The sequence below is a fragment of the Triticum urartu genome, chromosome 7, assembly GCF_003073215.2.
Source record: "Triticum urartu cultivar G1812 chromosome 7, Tu2.1, whole genome shotgun sequence".
Classification (NCBI taxonomy): Eukaryota; Viridiplantae; Streptophyta; class Magnoliopsida; order Poales; family Poaceae; genus Triticum; species Triticum urartu.
Window position 1 is genome coordinate 677,372,645 of NC_053028.1, and position 27,643 is coordinate 677,400,287.

Here is a 27,643-nt window from a genome sequence, read left to right on the forward strand (position 1 = left end):
GTTTGAATAATAATTGCCATGTTGTAAATATTTGTAGAAACTATGGACACCGCCCGAGACGAAGCAAAAGAAGCGTTGTTGAGGGACATAATCGCAGAAGGAAGTGATGCCGTCTCGTTGTTTCTCAACGACACCGATGGTCTGGAAGGAGAGGGTGAAGAAGCTGGCTACGTTGACCTAATGCCGGTGCAAGAAGAAGAACATGAGGACGGCTCCGGTGACCCAATGCCGGTGCAAGAAGGAGACCGTGATGACGGCTCCGGTGACCGAACCGAGTCCGGCCAGGTATATATATTAGTTAAGCCTGTGCTGACTAGCTGATTGATGCATTCATTGTTTTGGTATGTACACATATTAATTAAGTCTTTGTTCTTTTTTCTAGCCCTCCGGATCGAGCACAACTTCGGTAAAGAGACGAGGCCCGAAGAAAAAGTTGAGCTCGGATGAAAGGTTTGAGATCATAGCAATCGTGCCCGACGGCCAACCGATTGAACCCATCCGAACAAAGAACGCATTTGTTGCTCAGTGCGGGGTTCTGGTTAGGGACAAGATCCCGATAAGCATCCAGCAATGGTTTAAGCCGGCTATAGAAGACCCTGAGGTGTTTTATGTCAATGATATGCAGAAAAATGATCTTTGGACTGAGCTGAAGTCAAATTTCACCCTACCGCCAGAGGATAATCCAGAGAACCCAGTTAAAGAGCAAATTAATCAAGTCTTTTGCTCTTAAGAGGATGGCAGAACTATTCAGGAGGTGGAAGAAAGAGCTGAATAAGTTTGTCGAAAATAATGAGACACCAGAATTCAAGGGCAGATATGAGAAGATCAGAGATCACTGGCCCGCATTTGTGGCCCACAAGACATCGGAAAAGAGTAAGAAGATGTCGGCGACAAACAAGCAAAATGCTGCAAAGAAGAAGCATCACCATCGCACGGGGTCAGGTGGCTACCTCATAGCCTGGCTTAAGTGGGCCAAGACTGAGAATGATCTGGTTGATAAAGGGATCGAACCAGAGACAATTAACTGGCCAGACCGTTGCCGGACTTGGTTCTTCGGGGCTGGCGGAACCTTGGACCCTGTAACAGGGAAGTGCATTTGGACGAACAATCAAATGGACATACCAGTCAGGAAGCTTAAGCAGTATATTGAACCAGCGCAGCAAGGGGCGTTCTTTCCAGACAGAGAGAATGACGAGCTCACAATGGCCCTCGGGAATCCTGAGCACCCTGGACGGACACGAGGCACGCCAGGCTCCATTCCGTGGAAGGTTGGGTTTCCGGACGCAGGCAGTTACAAATCCCATGAGAGGAGGAAAAAAGTGCAGCAGACCCAAATGCAGGCGCTGCAAGCAAGGGTAGACGCGATAGAGGAACAAGAAGCAAATCGCAGCAAACGTACTGCCAAAGCTTCCCCCGAAGCTACCCTGCCATCTCAGCGCAGAAGCAGCGTGGCTTCCATCGAGCTGCTTCAGCCGGAGCATGCCTTGATGGCTCCTGCCAGCTATCCCGTGGATGCTATCACGGAGTCTCAAAATTGCCACCTTATGACGCAATGGATGAATTTGAAGGTCAAGGTGGCTGTTGGCTCTATTTATCCTACTGAACCCGACGCAACTTTTCACTGCCGGCCAATTCCAGAAGGATATGCTAGGGTGATGGTGGATGAAATAACGGAGGGATTTGAAGACCTCCATCTTGACCACCCTACCGGTGAAGGGGAGACTCGGCTGGGGTCTGCTCTGAAGACTCCATGCCTATGGCGGAAGGAGCTTATCAACCTTCCGAACTGGATGCCTCCGCCTCCTCCTCCTCCTCCGGCGACTCAGGGCACTTCGCCTCCTCCACCGCCTCCTCCTCCGGCGAGTGACGATCAGGGCCCTCGGCCGGCTCCTTCTCCGGCGCGTGGCGGCACTCCGCCTCCTTCTCCGCCTGTGCCGGCGCGCCCGAGCAGCCAGCCTCCTCCTTCTCCGCCTCGTCAGCAAGGGCGGAAGAGACCCTCCGCCGCTCCGGCAGCTGCTCCGGCGCGTCGTAGTCCTTCTCCTCCCCCTCGTAAGCAAGTAAAGAAGACAACCGCTCCAGCTGCTCGGCCGGCGTCTAGCAGTACAACCAGAGGTGGGAGGACATACAGATTCGGTCCTTCTCTGAAGTGTCCACAGAAGTTACCATACAAGAGGACCCCGGAGGAGAACGCGAAGATCGCACGAACCGAAGTGGATGACTGGTTTCAAGGGTTGAAAGCAAAGAGACATCCACCTCCGGAGGAGAAGGTAGATCCGGTGAAAGTGAAGCGCACTCTGGCTGCCCTGGCAAAACCACCCAAGTCTCCGCCGAAAGGCAACTATGAGCGCATTATTGTAAAGACATGGGCCGAAGCGGAGCGGTTGGGAAGTACAGTCAGTGATCAAAGGCTGAAAGAACGACGAGCAGCTGGGAAACAAATTTCCCAGCTCGGCGAACAAGCAAAGCAATCGTGCCCCCCGCTCAAGGTGCCTAGCGACATCGTCGATCCGAGGATGGTGCCCGGTTATTGCAATGTTGACGATTACCTGCCCGACGATGTACATTATGATCCCATGGAGGTGCAGATACACAGATACGAGTACAGGAAGCCTCTCGTCAAAGATGAAAAATCTTTAACAACGATGATGCGAAGATTACATGATTGGTACTTGAAAATCTGCAGAGAGTCTGGGGGGGAGGAGTACTTTGTATGCGAGAGTTAAACCGGAGCATGACCTCGTTGGAATTGAACCGTTACCTATTCCATTTGAGGAGTTCTATGAGTTTTTCACTCAATTGGCCCGCGATAAAACAACGGTCACCTGCTACTGTCTGTAAGTACTACTACTTCTGTCATTAAGTCTCTCTATATAGCTCATCTCTTTCATTGCATGTATTTATAATTATCCTCACTATATTATGCAGATTGAAGATCGCTGAATTGAAGAAAAGACAAATCGGTGATATTGGGTTCGTTAACACATATCTCATAGATGCAACTGAGGTTGAACATCGTCCCGAAGATACCGAGGCCAACTTGCTACGATCATTCAAAAAAATGAAAACAAAGATATAATACTCTTTCCTTACAACTTCAAGTGAGTGTTACTGTCTTGTGCATATTCGGTTTCCCTTATATATTAGTCCAGGTTATAGTAATGTAATTGATGAGTTATGCATGCGTGCGCAGGTACCACTATATTCTCCTAGAGATTAGGCTTGAGCAGGGAGTAGTAACTGTCTTGGACTCTAAACGAAAAGATCCCCAGGAGTATGCGGACATGACTGAAATCCTCAAGAAGTAAGTTAAATCGATCATTATCCACCATATCAGCAACTTTGTTCATTTCCTGATATCAAGTAATTGTTTTCTTTGTCCGGCAGGGTTTGGAGAAAATTCACCAGAAAAGTTCCGGGACTGCCGAAGGAGCTGGAATTTAGACACCCGAAAGTAAGTACTATAGTAGCATGTTCCGCGCATCTCCTAGTGATTCAAGCGCTAGTTTCATCAATACCATTTAGCATTCTTGCTTATCAGTTTGATTGACCTCTAATTCTTGTAAAGTGATTGTGGCAGGAACAAGGGAATGATTTATGTGGATACTACGTCTGCGAGTCCATCCGCCACACGACCTGTGAGTGGGGTGGGTACTCTGACGAACAATATGAAGTACGTAAATAACAACATTCACAATTTTATTTTATTACCATCATTTGTGTTGAGTTTCATTCATTCATATATATATGTGTTGACCCCCTTCTTCAAATTAGATGTTTCGGAAGCGGGATGAACTCCTAGCACCGGCTCGCATGCGAGCAATTCAAGAGGAATTGGCGGCATTCTTTCTTGACCACGTGATCGCTGAAGACGAAGAATACTATGTGGACCGTGAGTCCGTATGATTATATTTGTAAGAGATAATTATTGTATATATGTAGCCGGTAGTATCGGATAGATATACGAGAACTTGTTGTTCGACCAATCTCTCAGAGAAGGAGAGGCGGTCGATATCACTTCTCTCTGTATGCATATATGTTCATGACGATCTTCTGTTTACTTCGTTTGCTTACTAGCTAGCTAGCGTGTCTAGTCCTCTCTATACGTATGTATAGTACGTAGCGCCGACCAAGCATGGACATAAGAGAGGACACTTCTCTCTATTAATTATAGCTAGCTAACACAATATATGAAACACCTAAATTAACCCCCCAAAACCCTCAAAACCCCCAACCCCCCCCCCTTCAAAAAAACAAAAACCCCAGCCACAGAAATGCTGACGCGTGGATGCCTATTGGTCCCGGTTGGTGCCACCAACCGGGACCAAAGGGTCTCCTGCCTGGGCTCCGCGCACAGGCCACGTGGAGGCCCATCAGTCCCGGTTCTGGATTGAACCGGGACTAAAGCGCCGTGGCATTAGTACCGACCCTTTAGTCCCGGTTCAGGAACCGGGACTAAAGGCCCTTACGAACCGGGACAATAGGCCCTTTTTCTACCAGTGTGGTATAGAGAGTTCCAATGATCTCTGTATCAAAAGTAATTCTTTTTGCCACTTAAGGGAATAATTTTACGAGTCACCTCTCCCAAGGTACCCCGTTATGGGATCATGGTAATTGTTTCCTCGCTACTTTGAAACCCTCGTCAAATTGTTTCTTCTGTCCCTCCTAATGCATGTTTTGCCTCTCAGCTCCAGAGATGTTTTCTACGTCTCATTCCATGAGTTGATCTTGTGATCATTAAGATGATCCTAAGTTGCTCGAACCTCAAGAAGATCGATTCTTCTAAAATTCTCCCTTTCTTCTCATTGTCATGTTGGGTGTAGTTCTCAAAGCAAGACGTCGAGATCAAGGTGATGCAATGAATCAACATCCTCGAGAAAGACATCTGGATCGTGAAGATTATATTAGCTTGTGTCCCTCTGTCTTCTTACCTCACGACATGAATCTCGGGATGAGATTCTTGTTTAGTAGGGGTGAGTTGTCACATCCCTAGATCTGTTTTGCACTAGGCTAGCCCTTCATGTGTGCATCATGTTTAAATTTCTCAGAAACTTGAAATGGGGATGACAGAAACCCCCGGCACCCCCTGAAAACAACTAGGGTTTACTAATATCTTTTTCAATGAACCTGAAATGCCCTTATAAAATGTTCATCATCTTTGCCCTGGTCTTAAACCACTGACAAAAATGCTGCACAATTTTCTAGGTCATCTTAGGGTCACTTGATTAAATCCTATGCTATTTGCATTTGGGCATTAAAATACTATTAAATATTTTAAATGTCCAAATAATCCTAAACTGAAATGTTCCATGTTGGTTATATTCCATACAGTGAGCATGAGCAGTTTGGCGATTTTTGAAAGTGCCAAGGTATTTTTAGAAAAGCCACAAACTTGCAGAAATAAAAGAAAACAGGAAACAAAGGGAAACTAGACTTACCTGGCAAAGCCACCAGCCGGCCCACCTGGCGGCCCAGCACTGTGCTGGCCCGTGCCAGCCACCTGCTTCGTCCTCGCCAGGCAGGCAGGGAGGTGACGCCGGCGTGCGCGAGCTCGCCACGGCGCCAGCTGCTTGCCGCTCGGGCCCCTGGACGTCTGGACGACCTCCACGACGTCTCCCCGACCCCCCTGGACACCTCTATTCTCCCCCAACGCCTCTCCCTTACCCTCTCCCACCATGGCCGACACCGCCGCAGCCGCACCGCAGTCGTAGAAGCGCCCACCGCACGCGCCGCCGCCTGAGTTCGTCGCCGACGATGCTCCGGCCACCCAACGGGCACACCACCATGTCCAGTGACTTCACAGCACCACGTAGACCCCGTAGGAGCCGGCCTTGAGCCTCCAAGATCACCACAGCGACGAGTCCGAGCTCATCCGAGCTCCGGCCGCCGCCAAACTCGTCGCCGGCGTCGTTTCTGGTGACCCCGAGCCCAACCACTAGCACCATCCGATGCAGCTCGCTCCCAGCTACACGTAGATGCCCTACGTCGTCCATTTGGTCGCCGGAGGAGGAATCCCGCGCTGCTCCGCGCGTCTGGCCTCGTCGACGTCATGTCGCCGGTGGGTTTGACCCATTTGACCATGTGGGCCCCGCCCCCTGGTCAAACCTAGACTAGGAGTTAAACTAATACTAATTTAGTTAGTTAGCTAACTGTGACACTGACCAGTCGGTCCCACTGGTCAGGTTTGACCTGGACCGCGCAGTTGACCTGCTGACGCAGTGGTGACGTAGTGCTAGCGCAATGCTGACGCAGTAATACATTTTCTGGACTTATTCTTATTCAGGAAATTCTCGAAAATAGTGCTAACTTCAAAAATTCATAGAAATTAATCTGTAACTCCAAATACAAAGATTTATATATGAAAATTGATCAGAAAAATCCAATCTATCCATCTGTACTGGTTTCATGCATGTTAGAGCAACTTAACTTTTCTGTTTAGATGAAACTAGATGATGCACTTATATGAGTTTATATTTTGGGTTTGCATTTGAATCTTTGATTCAAATGAACTCAAACCACCCTGTTCAAAGCTGCATTAGCCAAAACATACTCATTTTGCCATGTCATTGCATGCATCATATTGTTGCATATTGCCATGTAATGATTGAGTTACCGGTGTGATCTTCGTGGTAGGTTCTGCCTCCGAGGATATTCACGAGTATCCAGCTGAAGGGTAGTACCCCTCTACCACTCTGTCAGGAAAACAAAAACCCCTTGTTCATTCTGATACAATCCCACTCTCTCGCTCCTGCTCTCTTTTACTGCATTAGGACAACACCGATTCAACTGTTACATGCTGCGGTAGCTGAACCCCTTTTCCTCTGCATGACTTGTCATTGCCATAGTAAATAGATGAAACCCACTAGCATGAGTAGGAGTTGTTTGAGCCCTGATGTGCCTCCTCATTCATGCTTGTTTGTCATGCCTGCTAATGCTTAGAGTTGAGTCAGGTCTGATTCATCAGGAATGAATTGGAATGGTGATGAACATGTCCTACTATGTGTGAGCTAAGTGTGTGAACACGATTTGGTAAAGGTAGCGGTGAGAGGCCATGTAGGAGTACATCGTGGGTTGTCTCATTGAAACCGTCCTCAGGAACTGAGTTCTGTGTTTGTGATCCATGAACAGCTACTACCACGCATTGGGCCCGAAACCAATGGACCCTGTCGACTTATTAATCGCCTTGATCTCTGTCCAGGAGTTGCAACTAGTTTCTGGTGTTTGTAGGATATGTGTTGGAGGCCGTGCGTAGCGCTGGCCCTAGGGGTGGGCTATGATGCGGTAGATACACCGTGGCCCGGTGTACCGGGCGCCCGTTTGGTGTCTCGGGAACCCTGCACACATCGTTTGGGGCTGTGAGCGAAACCCGGTCTGGATCTCCTCGCGGATGGAACCGGAATAGGCGATAAACCTGGACTAGAGACTTGTGTGGTTAGTCAGGTCATGGCCGACTCCCTCGCCAGGCTTCCTCTTGAAGGTTGCCGAGATACACGACATGTACATGGTGGTAAGTGGCGAGAGCGTGTGTGAAGAAGTACACCCCTGCAGGGTTAAAAATGATCTATTCGAGTAGTCGTGTCCACGGTAAAGGACTTCTAGGTTGCCTGTATAGTTCATAGACAAGTGAAAGTGGATACTCTAGAATACGCAAGATAAGCGTGAGTGCTATGGATGGCGTTCTCATAGGGAGACGGGAGCGGATCCATAGTGGTGTATTGAAATGGTGAATATGTGGACTCGTGTGCGCCACCTCAAAAGAGTTACTTGCAGTCATAGTTCAGGTTAGCCACTGAGTCAAAGCTGGCTTGCTGCAGTTAAACTCCACCACCCCCTTTGTTGATACCGATGCATATGTAGATAGTTCTGATGGAAGTCTTGCTGGGTACATTTGTACTCACGTTTGCCTATTTTATGTTTTTGCAGAGAGACGTCAATCTCGCTAGTAGTTCCGCGTGGACTTCGACGTTTAGCTTGTTACCTCAGCTACGATCTTGTACCCTTGGGAGGGTCTTGTAGATAGTCAGGCTTCTCAACTTTTTCATTTGTAGTTGTCTGTACTCAGACATGATCATGCTTCCGCTTGATGCTTGTATGCTCTGTATGTTGGGTCATGGGACCCATGTTTGTAATACTTGGCTCCTCGGAGCCTAATGAGTAAATACTCTGAGTCGTAGAGTCTTGTTGTGATGCCATGTTGTATTTACACATATCGAGCATATTGTGTGTATGATTGAAATGCTTGATATGTGTGGGATCCGACAATCTAGTTGTTTATCCTTGGTAGCCTCTCTTAAGGGGGAAATGTAGTCTGGTGCTTCCACTGAGCCTTGGTAGTCCGCTACAGCCCGGTCTATCGGAGTCCTATTAGCCCAGCACTACTGCTCCGGAACACTTAGACTGGCCGGCATGTGATTCACTTTGTTCATGTGTCTGTCCCTTCGGGTAAATGTCACGCGGTGACATCCGGAGTCCTGCTAGCCTGCTACAGCCCGGGTTCCCAGAGTCCTGTTAGCCCAGTTGCTACAGCCCGGATTCACACGCTGCTGACCGACATGCTCGATGTTGTTTCATGTATGCCTGTCCCCATAAGTTAGTGCCACTTTGGGTTTACAACTAGCCATGTCGGCCCGGGTTCTCTGTCATATGGATGCTAGCGACACCATCATATACGTGAGCCAAAAGGCGCAAATGGTCCCGGGCCAGGTAAGGCGACACCCGTGTGAATACTGTGTGTGAGGCCGCAAAGTGATATGAGGTGTTACATGCTAGATCAGTGTGGCTTAGAATCGGGGTCCTAACATAAAATTTGAAGAACCCTAGCTAGGCAGAGGTAGGGGAGGGGGAGGAGCACGCGTGCTCACCTCGGGTGCCTGCAGCGAGGCAGGGGCAGGCGGCGTCGAGGTCGGGGTCAGGGCTCGGGCGCGCGGTGGAGGGCGGCGTCGAGGTCGGGGTCGGGGGCGGCGTCGAGGTTGGGGTCGGGGGCGGCGTTGAATCGGGGACGGGGCAGCGTCGAGGGTGTGCGAAGAGCGACGGGAGAGCGCGCGGCGGCCGACGGGAGACGGCGGCGGCGACAGCGGAGGAGCTGGATTTGGGGAAGTGGCCGTGGGGAAGAACGACCGCGCGGTTAAGTCAGAAGTAGCAGTAGCGCGTTCCAGGAAGTGCGCTACTGCTAAGCTAGCTACAGCGTTTTCCTCAATACGTGCTACTGCTATTCCTTTCTCTTTTTTCTCCTTTTTCATTTATTTTCTTCACATTTTATTTTTTCCTTTCACCTTTTTCTATTTCTTTCATTTTCATTTACTTTTCTATTTGCTTTCCATTTAATTTTATTTCCTTTAGCAGTAGCGCATTTCATCGTAAACGCGCTGCTACCAAGCAAGTAGCGGTAGCGCGGTTCTACGTAGATCGCTACTACTATGTGTAGCCTATCGGCTAAGCCGTGGGGATTTTAGTAGTAGCGCTTTTATCTTCAGGCGTGGTACTGCTACAATTGTATCTGTAGCGCCGTTTACACCAGCACGCTACTGCTACTTAGCACCAGTGTGTTTTTTTAACACGCGCTATAGCTAAAGTTCTGTGTATAAGGTTTTCCCTAGTAGTGCATGGTCGTGGCTCAAACTATCAGCCACTGGATGTCCAGAGTTGCCATATCTATAAGCGGGCGAAGACTAAACACTGTCACAAGCCAGGGCTGCTTCAACCGCATGAGATACCTCCACATCCATGGCATACCATCAATTGGGATTTCGTAGAAGGACTACCATCTTCTCAAGGCTATTAAGTGATCCTAGTTGTGATCGACAAATTCACCAAGTTTGGACATTTTATGCCGCTTAAGCACTCGTACACAGCACTGCAAGTGGCTCAATTGTTCTTTGACCACGTCTATCGTCTTCATGGTATGCCTGCTCGTATCATCTCTAACCGTGACTGTTCTGGTTTTGTCACGGCAGATGCCCTCGTGAAAGGGCTTAGGTGCAAGGCCATGGCTATGGTGATTAGCTTAAAGGGGTTGCGAGGGACGAGAGACGCGAGTTTACCCAGGTTCGACCCCTCACGGTGGAGGTAAAAACCTACTCCTGCCTTTGTTGATATTGCTTGAGTATCGATTACAAGGGAGCGGAATCGCTTAACCTAGCTCTCGATTGATTGTAACTTAAGTTTACTCGCCGCAGGGTCTCACCTTTATATACATAGGTCGAGGCCCTGGACTTACAAGAGTCCAGGTCGGATCATACAACGTGACCGACCCTGGTTCTAAGTCGCCTTGCCTTGCTAGGCAAGTCATCGTTGGGCGGCTTACACCTCCGGGTCACGCACCGTCTTCGGGTCTTGGGCCTTCATCTGGACCGCCTCGTAAGCCGCCTCCAGGCTCTCAGGTAATGATTCTTGGGCCTTCTTAACTTTATTACTGAGTCGCCAACAGTGTAACCCGGCCCCTCCTGGGTGGGTCACACCGTGGGGTTATATCCCCAACATTAGGCCCAGATTGATTTGAACTTATTCATGTCAATCTTCATCCTCTGGTTGGAGAGTCTTCTTCAATTCTTCTAAAGCTTCACCTTGAACAGATCTTGATGACCCACCATAAAAAACATGACGTCATGTTATTAAATTCAGAAAAAAAACCTCAGGCCATCGGTACAGGTCCGGCCGTCGGCATAGCGGTGGGCTCGGCAACCTGGCGAGCGACGGCCGTTTGACGGAGTGAGGCCTATGCCAACAGAGCTAACGGGGGTCGTCGGCATAGCTATGCCGACGTCATCGATCCGCGTGCTCTGCCACGTCATCGATCTGAGCCCTCGCAGGTCCATGGGGTGCACTACTAGGAGAAAGCCTACTAGTAGCGCTTGAAATACATGTAGCAGTAGCGCTGGGTCGAGCGCTACTGCTAACGCGCTACAGCTAAGTTGTAGCGGTAGCGCTGCCCTGGCCAGCGCTACTGCTAAGTATGGTTAGCAGTAGCGCTGCCCTGACAAGCGCTACTGCTAAATATCTGTAGCGCTGCAGAAAGGCAAGCGCTGCTGATAATCCAGCGCTGCTGCTAGATGCCTTCCAGCGCTGCTGCTAGTATTCCTGCTTTCACAGATTTATACCCCCTCTACGTATTTGTGATGTATTTGTACAGGCTCTATACAGTAGTTTCATCAGATCATAATAAACATACACTACTCACATCATATCATACACATACATTAGTCTCATCATAACATCATCATCATTCAACACAAATATCATCACATCTCAAAAATAGCGATACACAAGTCATGTCATGTCTTGAATAAGTGCAGTTGCATGGTCATGGCACACACACACAACACTGGTACGCGTCGGTGCATGTGCCTTAAAATTAGCTTCCCTGTGTCACTTGTAGTACACATAAAGTCCAAATGTTGTTAGAATTTAGCATCATAGTAATCATAAACTATTGGAATTGCTGATAGTTTTGGTTTCAACCCAATGTCTCGATGACCAAGGCGAGAGCGCCAAGTTTGTCATATACAAGACATTCTGGAAAAATATCTTGGACGCAACATGTCGTACGGGCTTTGCAGTATGTGTAGTATAATCCAGATGATACATAGAGAATGTGCTTGCCATATCCATTGCATATGGTAAAGAGAATTAGTCCTCTTTGTTGTCATCATAAGTTTCACTATGGAAACTATTTTGACGGATACCTCTATAGTTTAGTAGGGTACAAGTTAAACTAGGAAGCAATAAAGCATCCTGACGTTACACGAAAACCCACAGGAATAGTAAATATGACTCGAGTTGAGCCAACAAATACCTCATCGCGTCTAGAGATTCTAAAATATCTCCTTTTTCTCAATGAGAGTGGAAACATTTCACTTCCCTGGGTATAGAGTTTGTGGTGCATATGTCCATAAGGCACATATCATCATTCATCATATTGACTCCCATAGAAATCTATATATATAGACATGAAAATTCTCAATATGAAAATCACTGTAAGATATATAGTATACATACAAATGTATTTATACCAAGGTGTTGATAGAATATATACAATATATTGTGATATACAATATATGGTGACAACAATATTTATGTCATTGTTAGAACATCGTAAATGGGCATAAATTATGTTGACCACTCAGAAGATTGAGAGACTATTCATAGTCTCCAAACATGTCGGTTGAGGCATATTCGACCACACGTTCTCTGTGGCCATAGGATCCCGTCATCACTAGTGATGTCGGGTTCAAGGTTGAAGTGAGTTTCAAACCTTTGCCCTTGAGTTTATTGTATCCCAGGAATTGCTGATACTGAATAACTAGATGCTGAGATCTAAATCTAATGCCTTATAATGTACCCCCTCTGTTCCTAAATATAGGGTGTATAACTTTTGGCACGGAAATTAAAGAACACATGTGGAGGAAAAGTTTCTCAAGTTTTGGGCAAGATTACACCTGACTAATTGACATGAGAAAATAGAGGAGCTTTCCTGACATAAGGAAATGTAATCAAATCCCTTAAAAAATTATCCAAACGAGTGGTGCAACGCAATACACCTTATATTTCAGACTTTTTCTCAAAAATCTATACACCTTATATCAAGGAACGTAGGGAGTATAAGACAACATTTTTCTGTTAGCGGTGTGATCCTGAGCAGAGGTGAATCTAGGATTGCACACATTATCCCATGAGACACAAGAGCGATTATGATGTCCATGGCCTAGATAGGGTAGTGGTGGCCATCAAGGGCGAATGCCTTAAATTCTATAGCCATATGTTACCTCTATGGGTAAACCATAGATAATTAATTTATAGCCCGTAAATTAAAGACCATCATGGATGATGTTGTAATGAACTTAGCAAAATCAATGGGTATTTCAAGAAGTTATCTTGAAACAATTAGTGTGAATCTCAAATTGCTAAATATGACACCTTGAAGATAATCTCCAAAATGGAGTAGATCTCTCAGCACTAGGGAGTATAATCTGATGAAATTAGTAGATACTCACTCGTAATGCCTTTTGTCATGACTTAGTAAAATGTGTGGGACAGCACTTTGTAAAGCAATCATAATGTCGAAACGACAAAATGTAGGCTTTAGCAGTAGTCATCGATAATCTTCATAGGCAGTAGATCCATATGACTACCTTGTGATCCCAAGCATCAATTTGAAGAAATCACTTTGAATTTTGCATATGTATTTGCAAGAAATTGAAAATCTCAATTGCAAATAGACGTATTAATCTCGACATGTGTTTAACATGGAAGTAAATACATCATAGACAATATTCAGGAATACCTAGTATTCAATGGAGAAACAGTATTGCATAGATACTGAATTTATCTTTGCAAGAGTTTAAAAAATCTCAATTGCAAATGGATGTAATTAATCTCGACATGTGATAAACATGGAAATATATTACATCAACTTAAGATCTGGAATACATCTCGGTACTCAACAGATATACACTACTATTGTAATGAATAGTAATGAATGTTGCAAACTTGATGCTCAAGTGAAAAACTTGAATTGTATAGACCTTAAATTAAATGAGATGATCTCGTATTAAGTTGCAAGATAATTCAGCAGGATGAATTAATATTTTGCGATAGAAAATTGATCTCAGTTGCAATGAGATTATTTTGCGATAAAAAATATACATTTCTCAATCACAAATCAATATTGTTGTGCGAGAAAACTTAATCTCGATCGCAAAACAATGTCATTATAGTAATAAGACATGTTATAGAGATTGCTAAAAAGCAAACATATTGAACATGCCACATAATGATCACATATTTTCTGGAATGTTAAAACTCAACAGAAAAAGGGCTGAAAAGCGGTGGCCCAACCTTATGCAAATGGGACACGCTGGGGAGCAAGCGAGAGCAAGCGGGCAGTGGCCGTTCTGTCCCGTGGGGGAGCAGCCAAGGCGCATGGTTGGGGCACCGCTAGGGATGTGGACGAAAAACAGCAGCAGTTGCCGCTCGATCCGGTGCAAGAGGAAGTGAACGCATGCCATGGTACCTTTTTTTCTTCTTTGTTTGCATCTCTCAATCGATGGGCACTCCTCTGTTTTCACTTGCTCTTCCCTGATCTTCTTTTCTGTTACCTTCCCTGATTGAGAGACTCGCCGGGCATGGCTTGCCGCGGAAGAGCCTCACCGCTGTGCCGCGAACAGGCTGTGACCATGTACGGCGCGAGGCTGCCGCTTGGAAGCGCTTCCGCCGGGCCGAGGGCCACTGCGGTAGCGGGCGCCACCACGGCGAACCAAGGGCTGTAGCCGTCAAACTCGTGGGCGATGCAGTAGCCAGGAACCGTCGCGCCGATGGAATTGCTCCGCTGGGAGCGTGCTGATAACATGTTTGAGATCGAACAAGAGATGAATGAATAGTAAAGCAAAACTGTTGATCTCTTTCATTAATGATTAGGCTTATACACAATCTGAGAGGACGCAACAGAGGGATGCGTCCGTTCCCAAACAGCGCATCGAGGGATGCGGTTGTTGCAGAGGGGCCGTTAGGACAAGGGGAGATTTCCCTACAATTAAGTGTCTTAATTAAATCCTAACACAGAATATACATCCACCGGCACACCTTATGCTCGCACAAATACGGCAGTTTATACTCTACGACAGAAAAGATGAAGAGAAAGAGGCTAAAATATTAGCAACCAATAGATAAATACCAATTTAGTGTAGACGGACATTTTCAGAAATAGATGATCAAAATAAGCCACAATTATGTTTAACTCTTCAGTTGTACTGCCATTCTACAGTTCGTCCGATCAGTTATTCACTGATTAGGTTGCCTTTAACTGTCATCACATACTGCAATTGTAAGTTGCAAAAAAGATATTTCATCCGGACCGGACATAGATGAACCAGCAACAAAGCACGTTTGTCGTCAGGAGTTGCGACCACCAAATTGAATACTGAACATCAAGGATCAAACAACATATGGAAATATTTGAACAGCTACAAGTGTCATATCTCTGACAAAAGTATTGACTCAAATAATTCCATAAAGTAAGACTGGACTTCTCATCTGAATGTGTTTTACTGTTTGTGCGTCTTAATTAACCCTGCAAACAGAAAGTAACTTTCGGCGAATGAACAGTAGAAAAGTTTAATAGTAGCATAGTTACTCCATAGTTCAGAACATTCACTTGATGTTCAAGACATAATCATAAGCACCAACTGATGACAGAGAAGGTGCTGTTGCGACCTTCCAAAATGACCAGTTCTACAAGTTTCAGTAATAATAATTTAGAGAAACTTGGAGCAAAACACATGACTCTTATAGGATAGCATAGATAGATACTCCCAAGGGCATAGCAAATCAAGAGCTGAACATCCAGGCATACTCCCAGGGTGTAGGCTCATCTTCTTTTTGCATCTCACCTTCTGGAATTGGAATAATGATCTCTTTGAGACGACGCGGAGTAAGATCCATACGATACTGTCGCTTCCCAATCTTCGCATCCTTAAGAACTTGCCATTAATGTCGCAATGCAACACGTGTTTAGCATTGAACTAAATCAGCAGCTCATGGTCGCTGAGTATACGTTAAGATACCATTTGTGCTTATGAACATATGGATGAGTAGTATATATCACTACATGAGTGTCAAGAGGTTTAGCAAGTGTCAAGAAGTTTAGCAAGTGTGTTTGTCAGGCACTCGGTAAACATTTAGATTTATGTCCTTTTTCCTTTTTTAGCAAAAAATACTCAGTAACCATCGAACACTCTATGTATCTATAGTTTAACACGGTAAGATTGAGACATTCGGTATATATTGGACATGTGTCCATTCTAACCGCAATTGAGAGAAGGCGGACAACAGAACCCACTTTACCGAGTGTTTTTTTAATTCAAGTGCACGAATTCAATATGGAGAACCACTGGTTATATATTCAAGAACTGCAGCAGAAGATTTATGATAACTGGTCTCGTGGACAGAGTTTTTTTTCCAGCGGCAACTAGATTTAACTTCAAGTTTTCGGTGGCTCAGGGCAGCATTGCGGCAGTGGGTAACTGGTCTCGTGGACGGAGTTTTTTTTCCAGCGGCAACTAGATTTAACTTCAAGGTTTCGGCGGCTCAGGGCAGCATTGCGGCAGTGGGCCAAGTAGAAAGCTATTCTTCAACTTCTCATTGCTAACAACAAAGTTCTGTTAGGGGGGCGGCACGGGTGAAACCCTAGCCGCCGTCCCCGTCTCCCCTCTCCTCCATACACCCCACCACCGCCGGAGGAAACCGACGGGTAAGGCCCGTTCGGTGGACGGCGGTGGCAGGCTCTCGTCCTCTCCTGCCGAGGGGACCTCCGGCCTTGCGTGGGGGCCGGCCCTAGACGGCATTGGCGCTTGGCGGAGCTCGGAAACGGGGCGGCGGCCTCAACCTTCTGGTGGTGGCATGGCTGAAGCGGCTGCGAGGGCAGCGTGACGGCCGCCTATGGATCTAGGCGGTGCTGGCCGCGGCGACTTGTGCGGCGCTGGATCAAGATTTGAAGACGGAGATGCCATCCATAGCGGCGGCGGTCACTTGCGATATGACTATGATTCGATCTGACTCCAATATGAAGATTAGGGACATGGACGACCACGGCTGCAACTGGACAACTGAAGGGATCCTTTTCCCAAGTTCGTCATCAGTTGATGGCGAGGATGGCATGGGTCTGTCGAAGGTGCCCTTATTGTGGGTTTCGGTGGCTCCTGGCAGTCGCGTCACCGCCCGTCAACAAGCTCATAGGAGCATAGCTTTTCCCATCAGAATTGTGTATGTGAGCAATGGACAATGGTTGGAATGCCAAACATTCATACGTTCTGAGATGTGATGTTCCATGGTCCTTGTGCACGAGGATTATGCATATTCATTGCCGAGTGATCTAGAACACGACGCATGTGGGCGTTTGTCTGTGTTCGGCATTGTCAAGGATTGAAGGAATGAAGGGGGTGGTCCAGCGGTTGCAACAACACTTCGTGGTTGTGTTTGGTGGTGCTACTTCAGAACCGGGACTAGAGTTTCAGGGTGAAAACCCATGGTGTATCCTTCGCCGGCCATACCTGGCAATGGCGGTATCTTGATATCGTTACCTTGTTGAAGGCATTGCATGATGTTGCTCAGTTCTTCTCTCTGGGTGAAAACTCGGGATTTAGTATTTGACTGAATCCGACAATGGTGACACTTGTGTGTCCTTATCTTCTTAAAGACGTTGCTTTTGGAGAACCTACTCGCAGCCTGTGTGTTGTCACGGTAGTGCTTGGTATCGTTGTTGGTTACGGCATGCCTTAGATCTACGTTTTTTGTTTTCGTTATTTTTTCTTTTTTTTTTGTTCTGTGCATCCTTGATGCCTCGAGTTGCTCGTGGCCTTGAGTTGTTGCAGAGGCCGGGTGTACTTGATATTAATATATTATCCTTTGTTGAAAGAAAAACAACAAAGTTCTGTTGGATTAAGTCGGAGACAGCCGTGGCAGTGTAGGCATCACACCAATGCTTATTGTCGGATCGAATACCCGTGCATTTCGAGCATTCCAAAGTGTGGCCGCGCGAGCTGCGAACAGTACATCCCATAGACGGCCAAACCATCCTAACACTTCATCAGAGTGCACAAACTCCACAACACTGACAGCAGTAGCGACCCAATGTAGCACTCCAAGCTTTCGCGAGATCACATCTGAAGCTGGGCAGAGATCACAACCATCATGGGATGCCTTGTGTTCAATCTACCTCGAAAGGCCAAATGAAGAATTGCAGTCGCGGCCAAACGATTCCGCTGAAAGTCGACTTCCTCCTAGCACCCTTCTGCCTCATTGAGGACCTCGCTCCGGCCATGACATGTCTGTGTTTCGCCTTTCGGCATGGACGGCGAACCCCGACGGGATCCCCCGCTCCTCCGAGCTCCTCCTGCCGCCGCGTGATGGCATCGCTCTGGATGCTGACCCGGACTGTGTCATGCGCTTCGCGCGCCCCCTCGTCCGGTTCCCGGTGTCGATCCACGTCTCTGAGTCTTAGGATTACCGCCTCCCTGCTCCTCCTCCATCGGCGCCACCTAGCGATGAGGACGACGACGCCCCTGGTTCGCCGCCTGTCCCGGGACCATGGCCGCGCAGGCACGAGTTCCTTCCCCGGCGTTCCTCGGGCCCCTCCCGCCGTGCTGGTCGTGGTGGCGCTGCCCGCCCGTCTGGCCGCCGGCCGCCCCCCCCCCCCCCCCCCCCCCCCCCACCGGGGCTGGCAAGGCGTGCTGGGCCCGCACCCCAGCGCCTTTCCTCCTCCGCATCGGATCCCTGCCACTCTTCGCCTGGCCCCCCCTCCGCCACAGCTGGCACGGCCTTGTCACCTGCCCTGCCCGCTTTGGACCAGGCGGGTCCCAGAGTCGCTGCGGTTCAAACGGCACCGCTGACCGCCCAGCCTGCCAACCGCCCCGCTCCGGTGCTGCTCCTCGCTCCACCCCCTCCGGACTCGCCACGTGTCACCTCGGCTGCGCTCGCGAGGACTCCAGATCCTTCCCCCCGGTCCTTGATTGGCGCTCGCGTCCCAGAGGCGGTTTTGTCGCCTCCCACGCCTGCTACGCTTTTGGCTGGCGATCCTCCTGCGCCCCTACTCTTGGCTGGCGCGCCACCAGAGGCTGCGCTCTCTCCTATTCAGGAAGGCCCCGCCTCTGTCTGCCCCCTAGTCGGGTTACCGCACGCGGTTGGTGGCCCCGCCTCGTCGTAGCTGGCCAATCGCGCCCCGTTGGCGGAATCCCAGGCCCGCCCCTCGGATCACAACGCCAGTCCAGCCACCTCTGTTGGCGCGGCTCACTAGGAAGATCTCCCCCCGCCTGCTGATTTGGTGCCCCCCCCCTCGTCCTGGCTCGGTTTTGGCGGCACCTGTTTCTCCTGTTGTGAATTCGGTGGACCCCGTGGCTCCCTCCCCACCTATGCATGGACATGCCTCGCCGCCGGATCCCGAGGCCATGCACGTACCACCGCCTAGCGCTCCCTCGCTGTGTGCTCAAGCCGCTGCGCCCGCGCATCTTATGGGATTTCTCAACTCCATCAGCACCGTGGCTTCTCCGGTCCTGCCAACCCCCGGGCCCCGCCGTGGAAAGGCCGCTCTCCCCCCCAACTTCACCCCCCGTCGGAGCACGCGCATTGCCAAGGCTGACCAGGGTCTTGATTCGGAATCCAAGGCCAAGCGTGTACTCCTCCTCCGCTTGGGTCTCATCAAGGACGATGAGCCGCTCTCTGACGAGGTCATGGTCAAGTACAACAAGCTGTTCGAGCAGCCCCTAGCTGTGGATGTGGTTCGCGCGTTCGCCGAATTCTATGGATGGAAGGTGCCCCAGTCCGTCCTCGATGGCATCCTGTCGCCTCACCCCCTGCCATGCCCTTCTGCGGCATGAGTGCGACGCCTGCTGTCGCCTTCCAGCCTCCCCCCATCTTTTCTTATGGAAGACAACCTTAGAGTTATTTTCTGGAACGTGTGCGGGCTCAATAATGCGGCCAAGCGCGTGGCTGTCCGGTCTGTTATTGCTTCGGCCTCCCCCTGTATTGTTTGTCTCCAGGAATCTAAACTCGCTTTGGTCTTGTCGGTGCTTGTTTGCGAGACCCTCGGCACTGCCTTTGACAAATTCTTCTGGTTGCCCGCGGAGGGCACGCGCGGCGGCATCATCTTAGCGTGGCATAGTGATCGGGTCGCCTTGTTGAACACGTCCATTGGAGATCACCACGTCCCTGCCGTAGTCACCGCCACCGCTGGTGGCGCCCACTGGTGGATCACCGGCGTTTATGGCCCCCAGGGGGACGATGCAAAGCTGGCTTTCCTTACCGAGCTTCAACAGCTTCGATCTACTATGGCCGGGCCCTGGCTTTTGGGTGGTGATTTTAACATGATTGCCTCGGCCAGTGACAAAAGCAATGACCGCATTAATAGGCGCACGATGAACAAATTCCGACGTTTTATCTCGGATCATGGTCTCCACGACATCTACCTCCATGGGCGGCGCTACACTTGGTCCAATGAGCAGGACAACCCGACCCTGGTCCGTAATGACCGTGTGCTGTGTACCCCGTCATGGGAGCTCGACCACGCTCACTGCCTCCTGCGTTGTCTGGTGTCTACGGTTTCAGATCACTCTCCCCTCCTCCTGGACCGTGCCACCCGGGCGGCGGCAGCAGGCGCTTTCACTTCCAACAGTACTGGCCCAGCCTTGATGGCTTTCAACACACCGTCCAGTCGGCGTGGCACTCCACGGCCCCGGAGCTCGACCCGTTCAGGCGCATCTTTGCTCGCCTCAGGGTCACCGCGCGCAGCCTCCAAAGATGGAGCTGTCGCTTCGCCTCCAATCTTACTGCTCAGCTTGGGGTTGCCCGCGAGCTCATCGCCAAGCTTGACGAGGCTCAAGACACTCGCCGCCTCCCCCCCCCCCCCCGCACCCGGCTCCCCCCGCCCCCCCCCCCCCCCCCCCCCCCGAGACCTGGCTCCGCCGGCAGCTCAAGCGTAAATACCTCGGGTTGGCCTCCCTCGAGTGGTCGATCGCCCGCCAGCGTGCCTGGTTGTGCTGGCTTTGGGCTGGCGAAGCTCCTGCCGCCATCTCCAAGATTCGGGCGTCTCACCGTAGCAATAAGAACCGCATCCTCAGCTTCCTTGTGGATGGGGTGCACGTGTCAGGTGAGGCGGACCTAGCCCAGGCCGCGTTCACGCACTTCTCTTCCGTTCTCGACGCCCCTGCCGCACGCGGGTTCACCCTCGACCTGGCGGCCATTGGCCAGCGCTCCTTCGACCTCTCTGCCTTGGATCGCTCGTTCTCGTCGGCGGAAATCTGGGAGGCTATCAAGCGGCTCCCTTCTGGAAAGGCACCCGGCCCCGACGGATTCACTGTCGAGTTTCTACGCTCGTGTTGGCACATAATCAAAGACGACCTTTGCGACGTCTTCGACAAGCTCTACGCGCTAAATGGCCACGCCTTCCAGCGGCTCAATGAGGCGTACATCACTCTGCTTCCTAAGCGACCCGACGCCGCCTCCCTCTTTGATTATCGGCCGATCAGCCTCATCCATCTGATCGCGAAGCTCTTTGCTAAGGTTCTTTCGCTCCGCTTGGCGCTGCGCCTCGGCGAACTCATCTCCACCAACCAAAGTGCCTTCATCTCGGGACGGAGCGTTCATGATAACTTCCTCCTCGTCCAGCAGACCGCGAGGCAGCTGCACCAACTGAAGCAACCCCATGTGCTACTCAAGCTGGATATCGCGCGAGCGTTCGACTCTGTCTCCTGGCCCTTCCTGCTTCAGGTGCTCCAACACATGGGATTTGGCCCGCGGTGGCGTGAGTGGATTTCCATTCTGATCTCGACAGCCTCAACGCGCGTCCTGATCAATGGCACGCCAGGCCCCCCGATTCCGCACGGCCAGGGCCTTCGCCAAGGGGATCCGGTCTCCCCGATGTTGTTCGTGCTGGTCATCGACACGCTCAACACGCTGCTCCAGTTCGCCGTTCAGTCCAGCATCATCAAGCGGCTGACGCGCAGGCATGCCCCATTTAGCGTCTCTCTCTTCGCTGACGATGTGATCATCTTTTGCCACCCCGATGAATCTGAGCTCTCTGCTATCAACTCTCTGCTTGAGCGCTTCGGCACTGCCTCGGGCTTGCGCACTAACTTCACGAAGTGCCAGGCCGCCCTCATCCAGTGCCTGGACGGCTTTGCGAGCAACGTCACCACCGCCCTCGCCTGCCCGGTGGTGCCCTTTCCCATTCGCTACCTAGGCCTCCCTCTCTCGCTCAGGAAAGTTCCTACCGCCCACCTGCTTCCCTTGATCGAGAAGCTTGGTCGCAAGCTTGCTACTTGGAAAGCTGCTCTGCTCAACCGCGGCGAGCGGCTCAACTTGGTTCGTCATGTTCTGAGCGCTATGCCTGTCCACATGCTCCTCGCCATGGCCCTCTCCCCTGCCATCCTGAAGCAGGCCAATCGTATCCTCCGTGATTTCCTCTGGCATGGGAGGAAGGACGCACGCGCTGGTTCTTGCCTAGTTAGCTGGGCACGGGTTTGCCGCCCGATCGAGCTGGGGGGTCTGGGCATCCGCGACTTTCACCGCACTGGCATCTCGCTTCGGACGCGTTGGCTTTGGCTCCAGGCTACTGACCACTCTCGGTCGTGGGCACACTTACAGCTCCCGCGCGACCCTGAGGTGACTCAGTTTTTTCGGGCATCCACGTCGTGGATCCTTGGTGATGGCAACACCTGCTGCTTCTGGTTGGACCCGTGGCTGGACGGTCTTTCCCCCCTCGACAGCGCCCCTTCCTTGGTGGCGCTGGTTCCTCGCCGTGTCCGGCGCTTGCGTACGGTGGCCCAGGCGCTTTCTGACCGTTGCTGGATCTCTGACATCCGAGGCCCCCTCGGTCCCGCGGCCGCGGTTGAATATGTGGAGCTCTGGCGCCGCCTCCAGACTGTCGAGCTTGTCCCGCGCCCGGACCTGCTTCGCTGGCGCTGGACTGCCAATGGCGTCTACTCTGCTTCCTCATGCTACAGCGCCCTATTTCATGGATCCACGGCCTCCGAGTTTTGGCGCCTCACCTGGGAAACTAGTGCCCCCACCTCGGTCAAATTCTTCATCTGGCTCGCATCCCTTAGCCGTTGTTGGTCTGCTGATCGCCTGGCTTGGCGAGGTCTGCCACATGAGCCCGTGTGTGTCTTTTGCTGTCAGGAGCCCGAAACACTCCATCACATCTTGGTGGGGTGCGTGTTCGCGTGCATCACATGGCACGAGATCCTCTCGTGGTGTTCCCCAACGACGGTTGCGCCCGATGGCACCACCGGCTACTTTGCCTGGCTCTCCGCAGCCCTGATTCCCCTCCCGGCTGCGCGCAGGCGTGGCCTGGCCACTATCGCCTCCCTCGTTGCCTGGTCCCTGTGGCGACACCGGAACGCGATCATCTTCGACAAGGTTACCCCTTCTTCCTCTTCCCTGATCGCCGCCATCAAGGACGAAGCTCGTTCATGGGCTGCTGCTGGAGCTCGAGGGCTAGCCTCGAACCATTTTGTAACCTGACATTGTAATTGTTGGGGCTGAGCACCCCCCTACCTCTGCTCCCCCGGGTTCATAGGCTCGCCATCTATGCGCACGAGGCTATGATTCCCACCCCTGTACCTTCTCTTTTTTCTCTCCGTCTATCAATGCAATGATACGCTTCCTTAGCGTATTCGAGAAAAAAAGAAAGTCAAAAGCTTATAAAAAGTATATGCAGTGGTAGCCCCCGAGCTGTCAATAGAGGATGTCCTTGAGTCACCTCCTCCGGGTTTCAGCTGCATACTGGTTAGGTGTTGAAGCAGCAGATCAAGCTCATGGCTAGCCGAGGCAGAAAGGTTAGGGTCTAGTTAGATGCTGCAAGCATCCTGACTGAATTGCGAGGAAATAGTGCAGCTCTGGTTTCAGGCAAAAGAGAGCAGGGTAGGAAAAGTGCATGATCGCCTGCCGCACCCGGACAATTCATCAAACCAGAAGGACGTCCTCGAACCACTGCCAACCAAACATTTTGTTGAATGAATCACCATAGGAGAAGTCAGAAGAGCTACTAATTCACCTCCAAATAGGTGTGTCGTTGTTGCCACAAGCCTAACATTTTTGGTGATGAGAACCCTGGATTCTTTCATATTGATGCAAACTGTCAAGCTAGACGAAACAAAATCCAGGTGCTAGTCAAGGACAATATTTAGCATTTCGGCACGCAGACAAGCTGGATATTTCAACCGGGTTCTACAGCAACATTTTCGGGTGCGTAATTCCATCGCAGCCAACTATTAACCTGCCTCTGCTCTATGATCAGTTAGATTCAATTTGCCTTGCGAGCTTATCCCTGCCCTTCTCTTGGGAAGAGATTTTGCAAGCAATCAAATTATCACCCAATAACAGGAGCCAGGTGCTAGATGGTTTCACAAACAAGTTATATTAAGCAAATGCTTCACTTCTGAAAAACGATCTGATGGCTATTTTCTCAGAGTTCTACGAGAACAAAATTGATATCTCCGGAGTTAATCTATAGCACACATATCCCTACTCCCCAAGGTTGAGACTCCGCTAGAAATCACGCATTACCGCCCAATTACACTGGTCCATAGCCTCACCATGCTTCTCACAAAGGTTCTGGCTATTAGGTTGCAGCAGTTCATATCAATGCTTGTTCATTGCATGCAATCAGACTTTATCAGAGGACGTGCCATAGTGAAAAACTTTGCTTTAGCTTCGAAGCTCGAGCGATGTGCTCAGAGGCGTAAAATGCCTTTTGATCGTGCTGAAGATGGATTTCCAAGAAGCTTTTGACTCCGTCAGTTGGAGCTGCATTCTGCAATTACTAGGACAGAGGTTTTGGAGACCCTTGGGTCAACTAGATTTGGGAGAACTTAAAAACTGGACAAACTCAAGTAATGCTAAACGGGTGCTTGGGCAAGGTGATTCCGTAAAGTTCTTTGAAAGATGAACTCTGTTTCTCATCTATATAATCCAACGTTTCTATATAATCCAACGTAGGCCCACTCAGCAAAAAAAATTCCTGAAAAGGTCGTCTTCTGTTCGATATCGTTCTAGTGCTAATTGTTCAGTCCGGCGTCTCAGTTGAGGGGAGAAAAGAGATGTTTTATCCAGAGAAAGCTGAACCAAGAAGAGGCATATTTATCTGCTCCTGGAGAGCACATCCTCCGGTTCTACATGACCAAATGAAAAATAAACAGAAAACTCTGGAAACAGAAAACAGCAGGAAAAAAGGACTAGCAGTACTCCCAACATACCACCAAAGCACCAAGGCTCTTTCTTCAATCATAGCAGCATTAATCTATCAAAAACAAAAGTGTGCTAATTAAGGCCATGATACGCATGTTGTGATCCTAATAAAACATGTTGACACACACAGCATCTGTTAACCTCCTGAAACATTGTTATGCCCAAATTGCATAATGGACAACAGAGATCAAATTGACAGGCTATGGAAGTGATACAGCATAACATTTCAAACACTAAAAATGCCTCCACTCAAAGAGCATGACCAGGAGCGAAAGTCTCATCTTGCAGTAAAAGAAAGACTGAATTTCTAGTATTAAAAATGTCGCTCGTGCATCTTAACTGCGACGAATCTAAAGCAGATTTGGGAGGCAGGGAGGAACAGTAATAAAAGGTTCTAATATCATAGATCGATACTTCATACTTTAGAACATTAAAAGGATATTCAGCACATCATAATACAACCAAATGATATCACAGGTGCTACTGCAACCATCCAAAATGGCATGTTCGTCTACTGCTGGTCTGCTAGTACTACTAAGTAAGAAGAGCTAGAACAGAAGGCATGATCTGAGTGATAGCAAAGCAAACCAGGAATCATGATCATTCAGACATGCCCTGTGGAGAATGGAGGCTCCTCATCTTCTTGCATCTCATGGCCTGGAATTGGAACAATGCTCTCTTTGAGGCGGTGGGGGGTAAGCCACATGCGATACTGACTTTTTCCGATGTTCACAATACCTAAGAATTTGCCATCAATATCACAACGCAACACATGTTGGTGGTTAAACCTGACCAGCAGCTCACGCTCGTTTAGCACAGCCATATCATTAAACAACCGCACGGCAGAATCAAGTGGTCTTGTCTTTTTCTTTTTGAAAGAAGTTAAATAAAGTTGTCTTGATGCCTCCACCGTTGATACATCAATCCTGTACCTGAAAGCCCAGATTTCAGCCTCGTAATCCTGCATCTCCCAGACATCCATAGAAGTGTTAGAAACTGAGCGGCCCCAGAAAGCAAGTGTTTCCTCCATGTCGAACAACTTACTATGATTGCACGGCTGGGTGGGACTGCGCATCCACCGGAATGACTCTGCTTCTGTGTCAAACACAATGATATCTCCACCGCCTCCTGCAATGTCACTGGTGCCATAAGGATACCAGTGGAGGCTGTCACGGTGGTGTACAGGTGATGAACAGTATGAATAGATCAGCTTGTTCCATAACTCCTCTTCTGCGGAAGACGACAAGACTGTTGGCATTCTGACGCTGATGCGCCTTGGCCTGTCGGATCCCACTGTGAGGACATATAAGCTGGATTCAGACGTCTGATGTGACCGTGAGACCCAGAGAACCCTGTATTCTCCAGTTGGATGGTGCTGGTAGAAACCAACCATGGTATTGTCGATGCCTTGCCCAACTTGAGGCTGCGGTAAGAGAGCATGCTTGCGGGTAACCGGATTGCAGATGTAGAATTCATATCCCCAAGAAACGATAAGGAAGCCATCACAGACGGCTATGGGCTCATTCCTGGAACGGTGTTTGGAGCCTGAGAGGAAAGGCCAAAGCTGTTGATTGGAAGCACCAGCACCGGCGTCGCCCAAGACGACATGATTGGCAGGCTTTCCACACCCATCGACAATGGGGAGCGACGGCTGGCGGCGGTGGTGTTCGAGCATGAATTCAGGCGTGGATGTGGCACTGCACCATGAAGCGTTCACAACTCGACAGCGGCCGACGTCCTTGGACGCCAACAGGACGAGTATTTTGTTGATGATCTCCTCGGGCAGGTCCTCGAACAGGGTCGCGCCTCTCCTGTCTGGCATGGTGCTCCGTCAGAGTCCAGTGAACTGAAAAGACGCGGCAAGTAACTCCTTCAGAGTTCAGGCCAGCTTCTAATCTAAATTTTTTTTAAAGCAAGTAAAATACAGGAAGGAGGTGAGGTGAGACGGGTTTACCCTCGGAGACTGGACGCGCCAGAGAAGGAGGGTCCGGCGGCGGCGGCGGCGGCGAGCAACGGCGGCAACGCGGGCGTGTTCCTTCGATTCTAGGCACGAATACACGAAAGATTTGAGCGCCAACGGTAGATGCAGAGAAAAACAAAGAGAACGCGCGAGATGCTCACCTGCGTGCTCCCGTGGGATTACGGCGTGAAGCGGAAGAGCGGCTTGGTTGAGTGAGGCGACTCAAACGCTAGGAGAGGAGCTCGATCTGGAGGCCATTGCGCGAGGTGCGGACTGCGGGGAGGAGGCAAGCGAGATGGATCTGGACTGGAGTCCACGACGCCGGCCGGCCGGCCGCGAGCTCGATTCAGAGGAAAAATTAGGTCTTGCAGCGCGTGGTCCGCTCGAATGGGGATGGGGAATTTTTCACCTGGAGGATAGAGGAATGGGGATGCGGCAGAGTCTTTTCTTTTTCTTTTTGTCTTTTACAACAAATGCCATTGGCCCAAAGGCCCGGTTTACTGCTTTATTCAAAACGCCATGCTATTTTACAAGAATGCCATGTTATATAATTTAATAAAATGCTACGAAAATATTGTTTTGCTTTACTTGGTCCATTGTGCAAAAAACTAAAAAAAATGCCATGTCGGTAAAAACAAAGAAATAACTTTGCCTCTGTTAATTTTTGTAAAAATGCAATCTCTTAAAAATGCCATGATAAAAAACACCATCTTTTAATAAAAAAAATGCAATCAATAAAAAAGATGCCATCTCTTAATAATAAAAATGTCATCTCTTAATATTTATAATACTGCCATGATAATTTATTACAAAAAGGTTTAAAATTGCGACGTGACATAATTTCCAAATTTTGTAAAATTGCCATGCTAATTTTGGGAAGAAATATGCCATCATGGTTCAAAAAGAAGATAAAAGGGGGGCGCGGTCTTGGGATTCGAACCAAGGGCCTCCATG

At 49.6% G+C, this 27,643-nt stretch overlaps 1 protein-coding gene and 1 long non-coding RNA gene across 3 annotated transcripts; one reads left to right on the top strand and one right to left on the bottom strand.

Moving 5' to 3' along the window:
- The first annotated feature begins 13,872 nt into the window (after positions 1-13,872).
- On the top strand, positions 13,873-14,344 carry LOC125523726. The gene is made up of 2 exons (XR_007290356.1): positions 13,873-14,001; positions 14,105-14,344. It is a non-coding gene; the product is annotated as an uncharacterized LOC125523726 (long non-coding RNA).
- Positions 14,345-25,114: 10,770 nt separating this feature from the next.
- On the bottom strand, positions 25,115-27,131 carry LOC125523367. 2 transcript variants are annotated; one of them, XM_048688413.1, is made up of 3 exons: positions 26,851-27,131; positions 26,684-26,772; positions 25,115-26,575 (listed from the first exon to the last, which is right to left on the bottom strand). In XM_048688413.1, exon 3 carries the CDS (start codon positions 26,549-26,551, stop codon positions 25,334-25,336), a length of 1,218 nt encoding a protein of 405 aa, XP_048544370.1. In that variant the 5' UTR covers positions 26,552-26,575; positions 26,684-26,772; positions 26,851-27,131; the 3' UTR covers positions 25,115-25,333. The 2 variants fall into 2 exon arrangements, with proteins under 2 accessions (XP_048544370.1, XP_048544371.1); XM_048688414.1 differs by having other exon boundaries at positions 25,115-26,544; positions 26,851-27,129.
- Between the last annotated feature and the right edge of the window lie 512 nt (positions 27,132-27,643).

Bases quoted from the DNA above. Each gene is read 5' to 3' on its own strand.
- LOC125523367 (XM_048688413.1), bottom strand. From the start codon at position 26,551: ATGCCAGACAGGAGAGGCGCGACCCTGTTCGAGGACCTGCCCGAGGAG.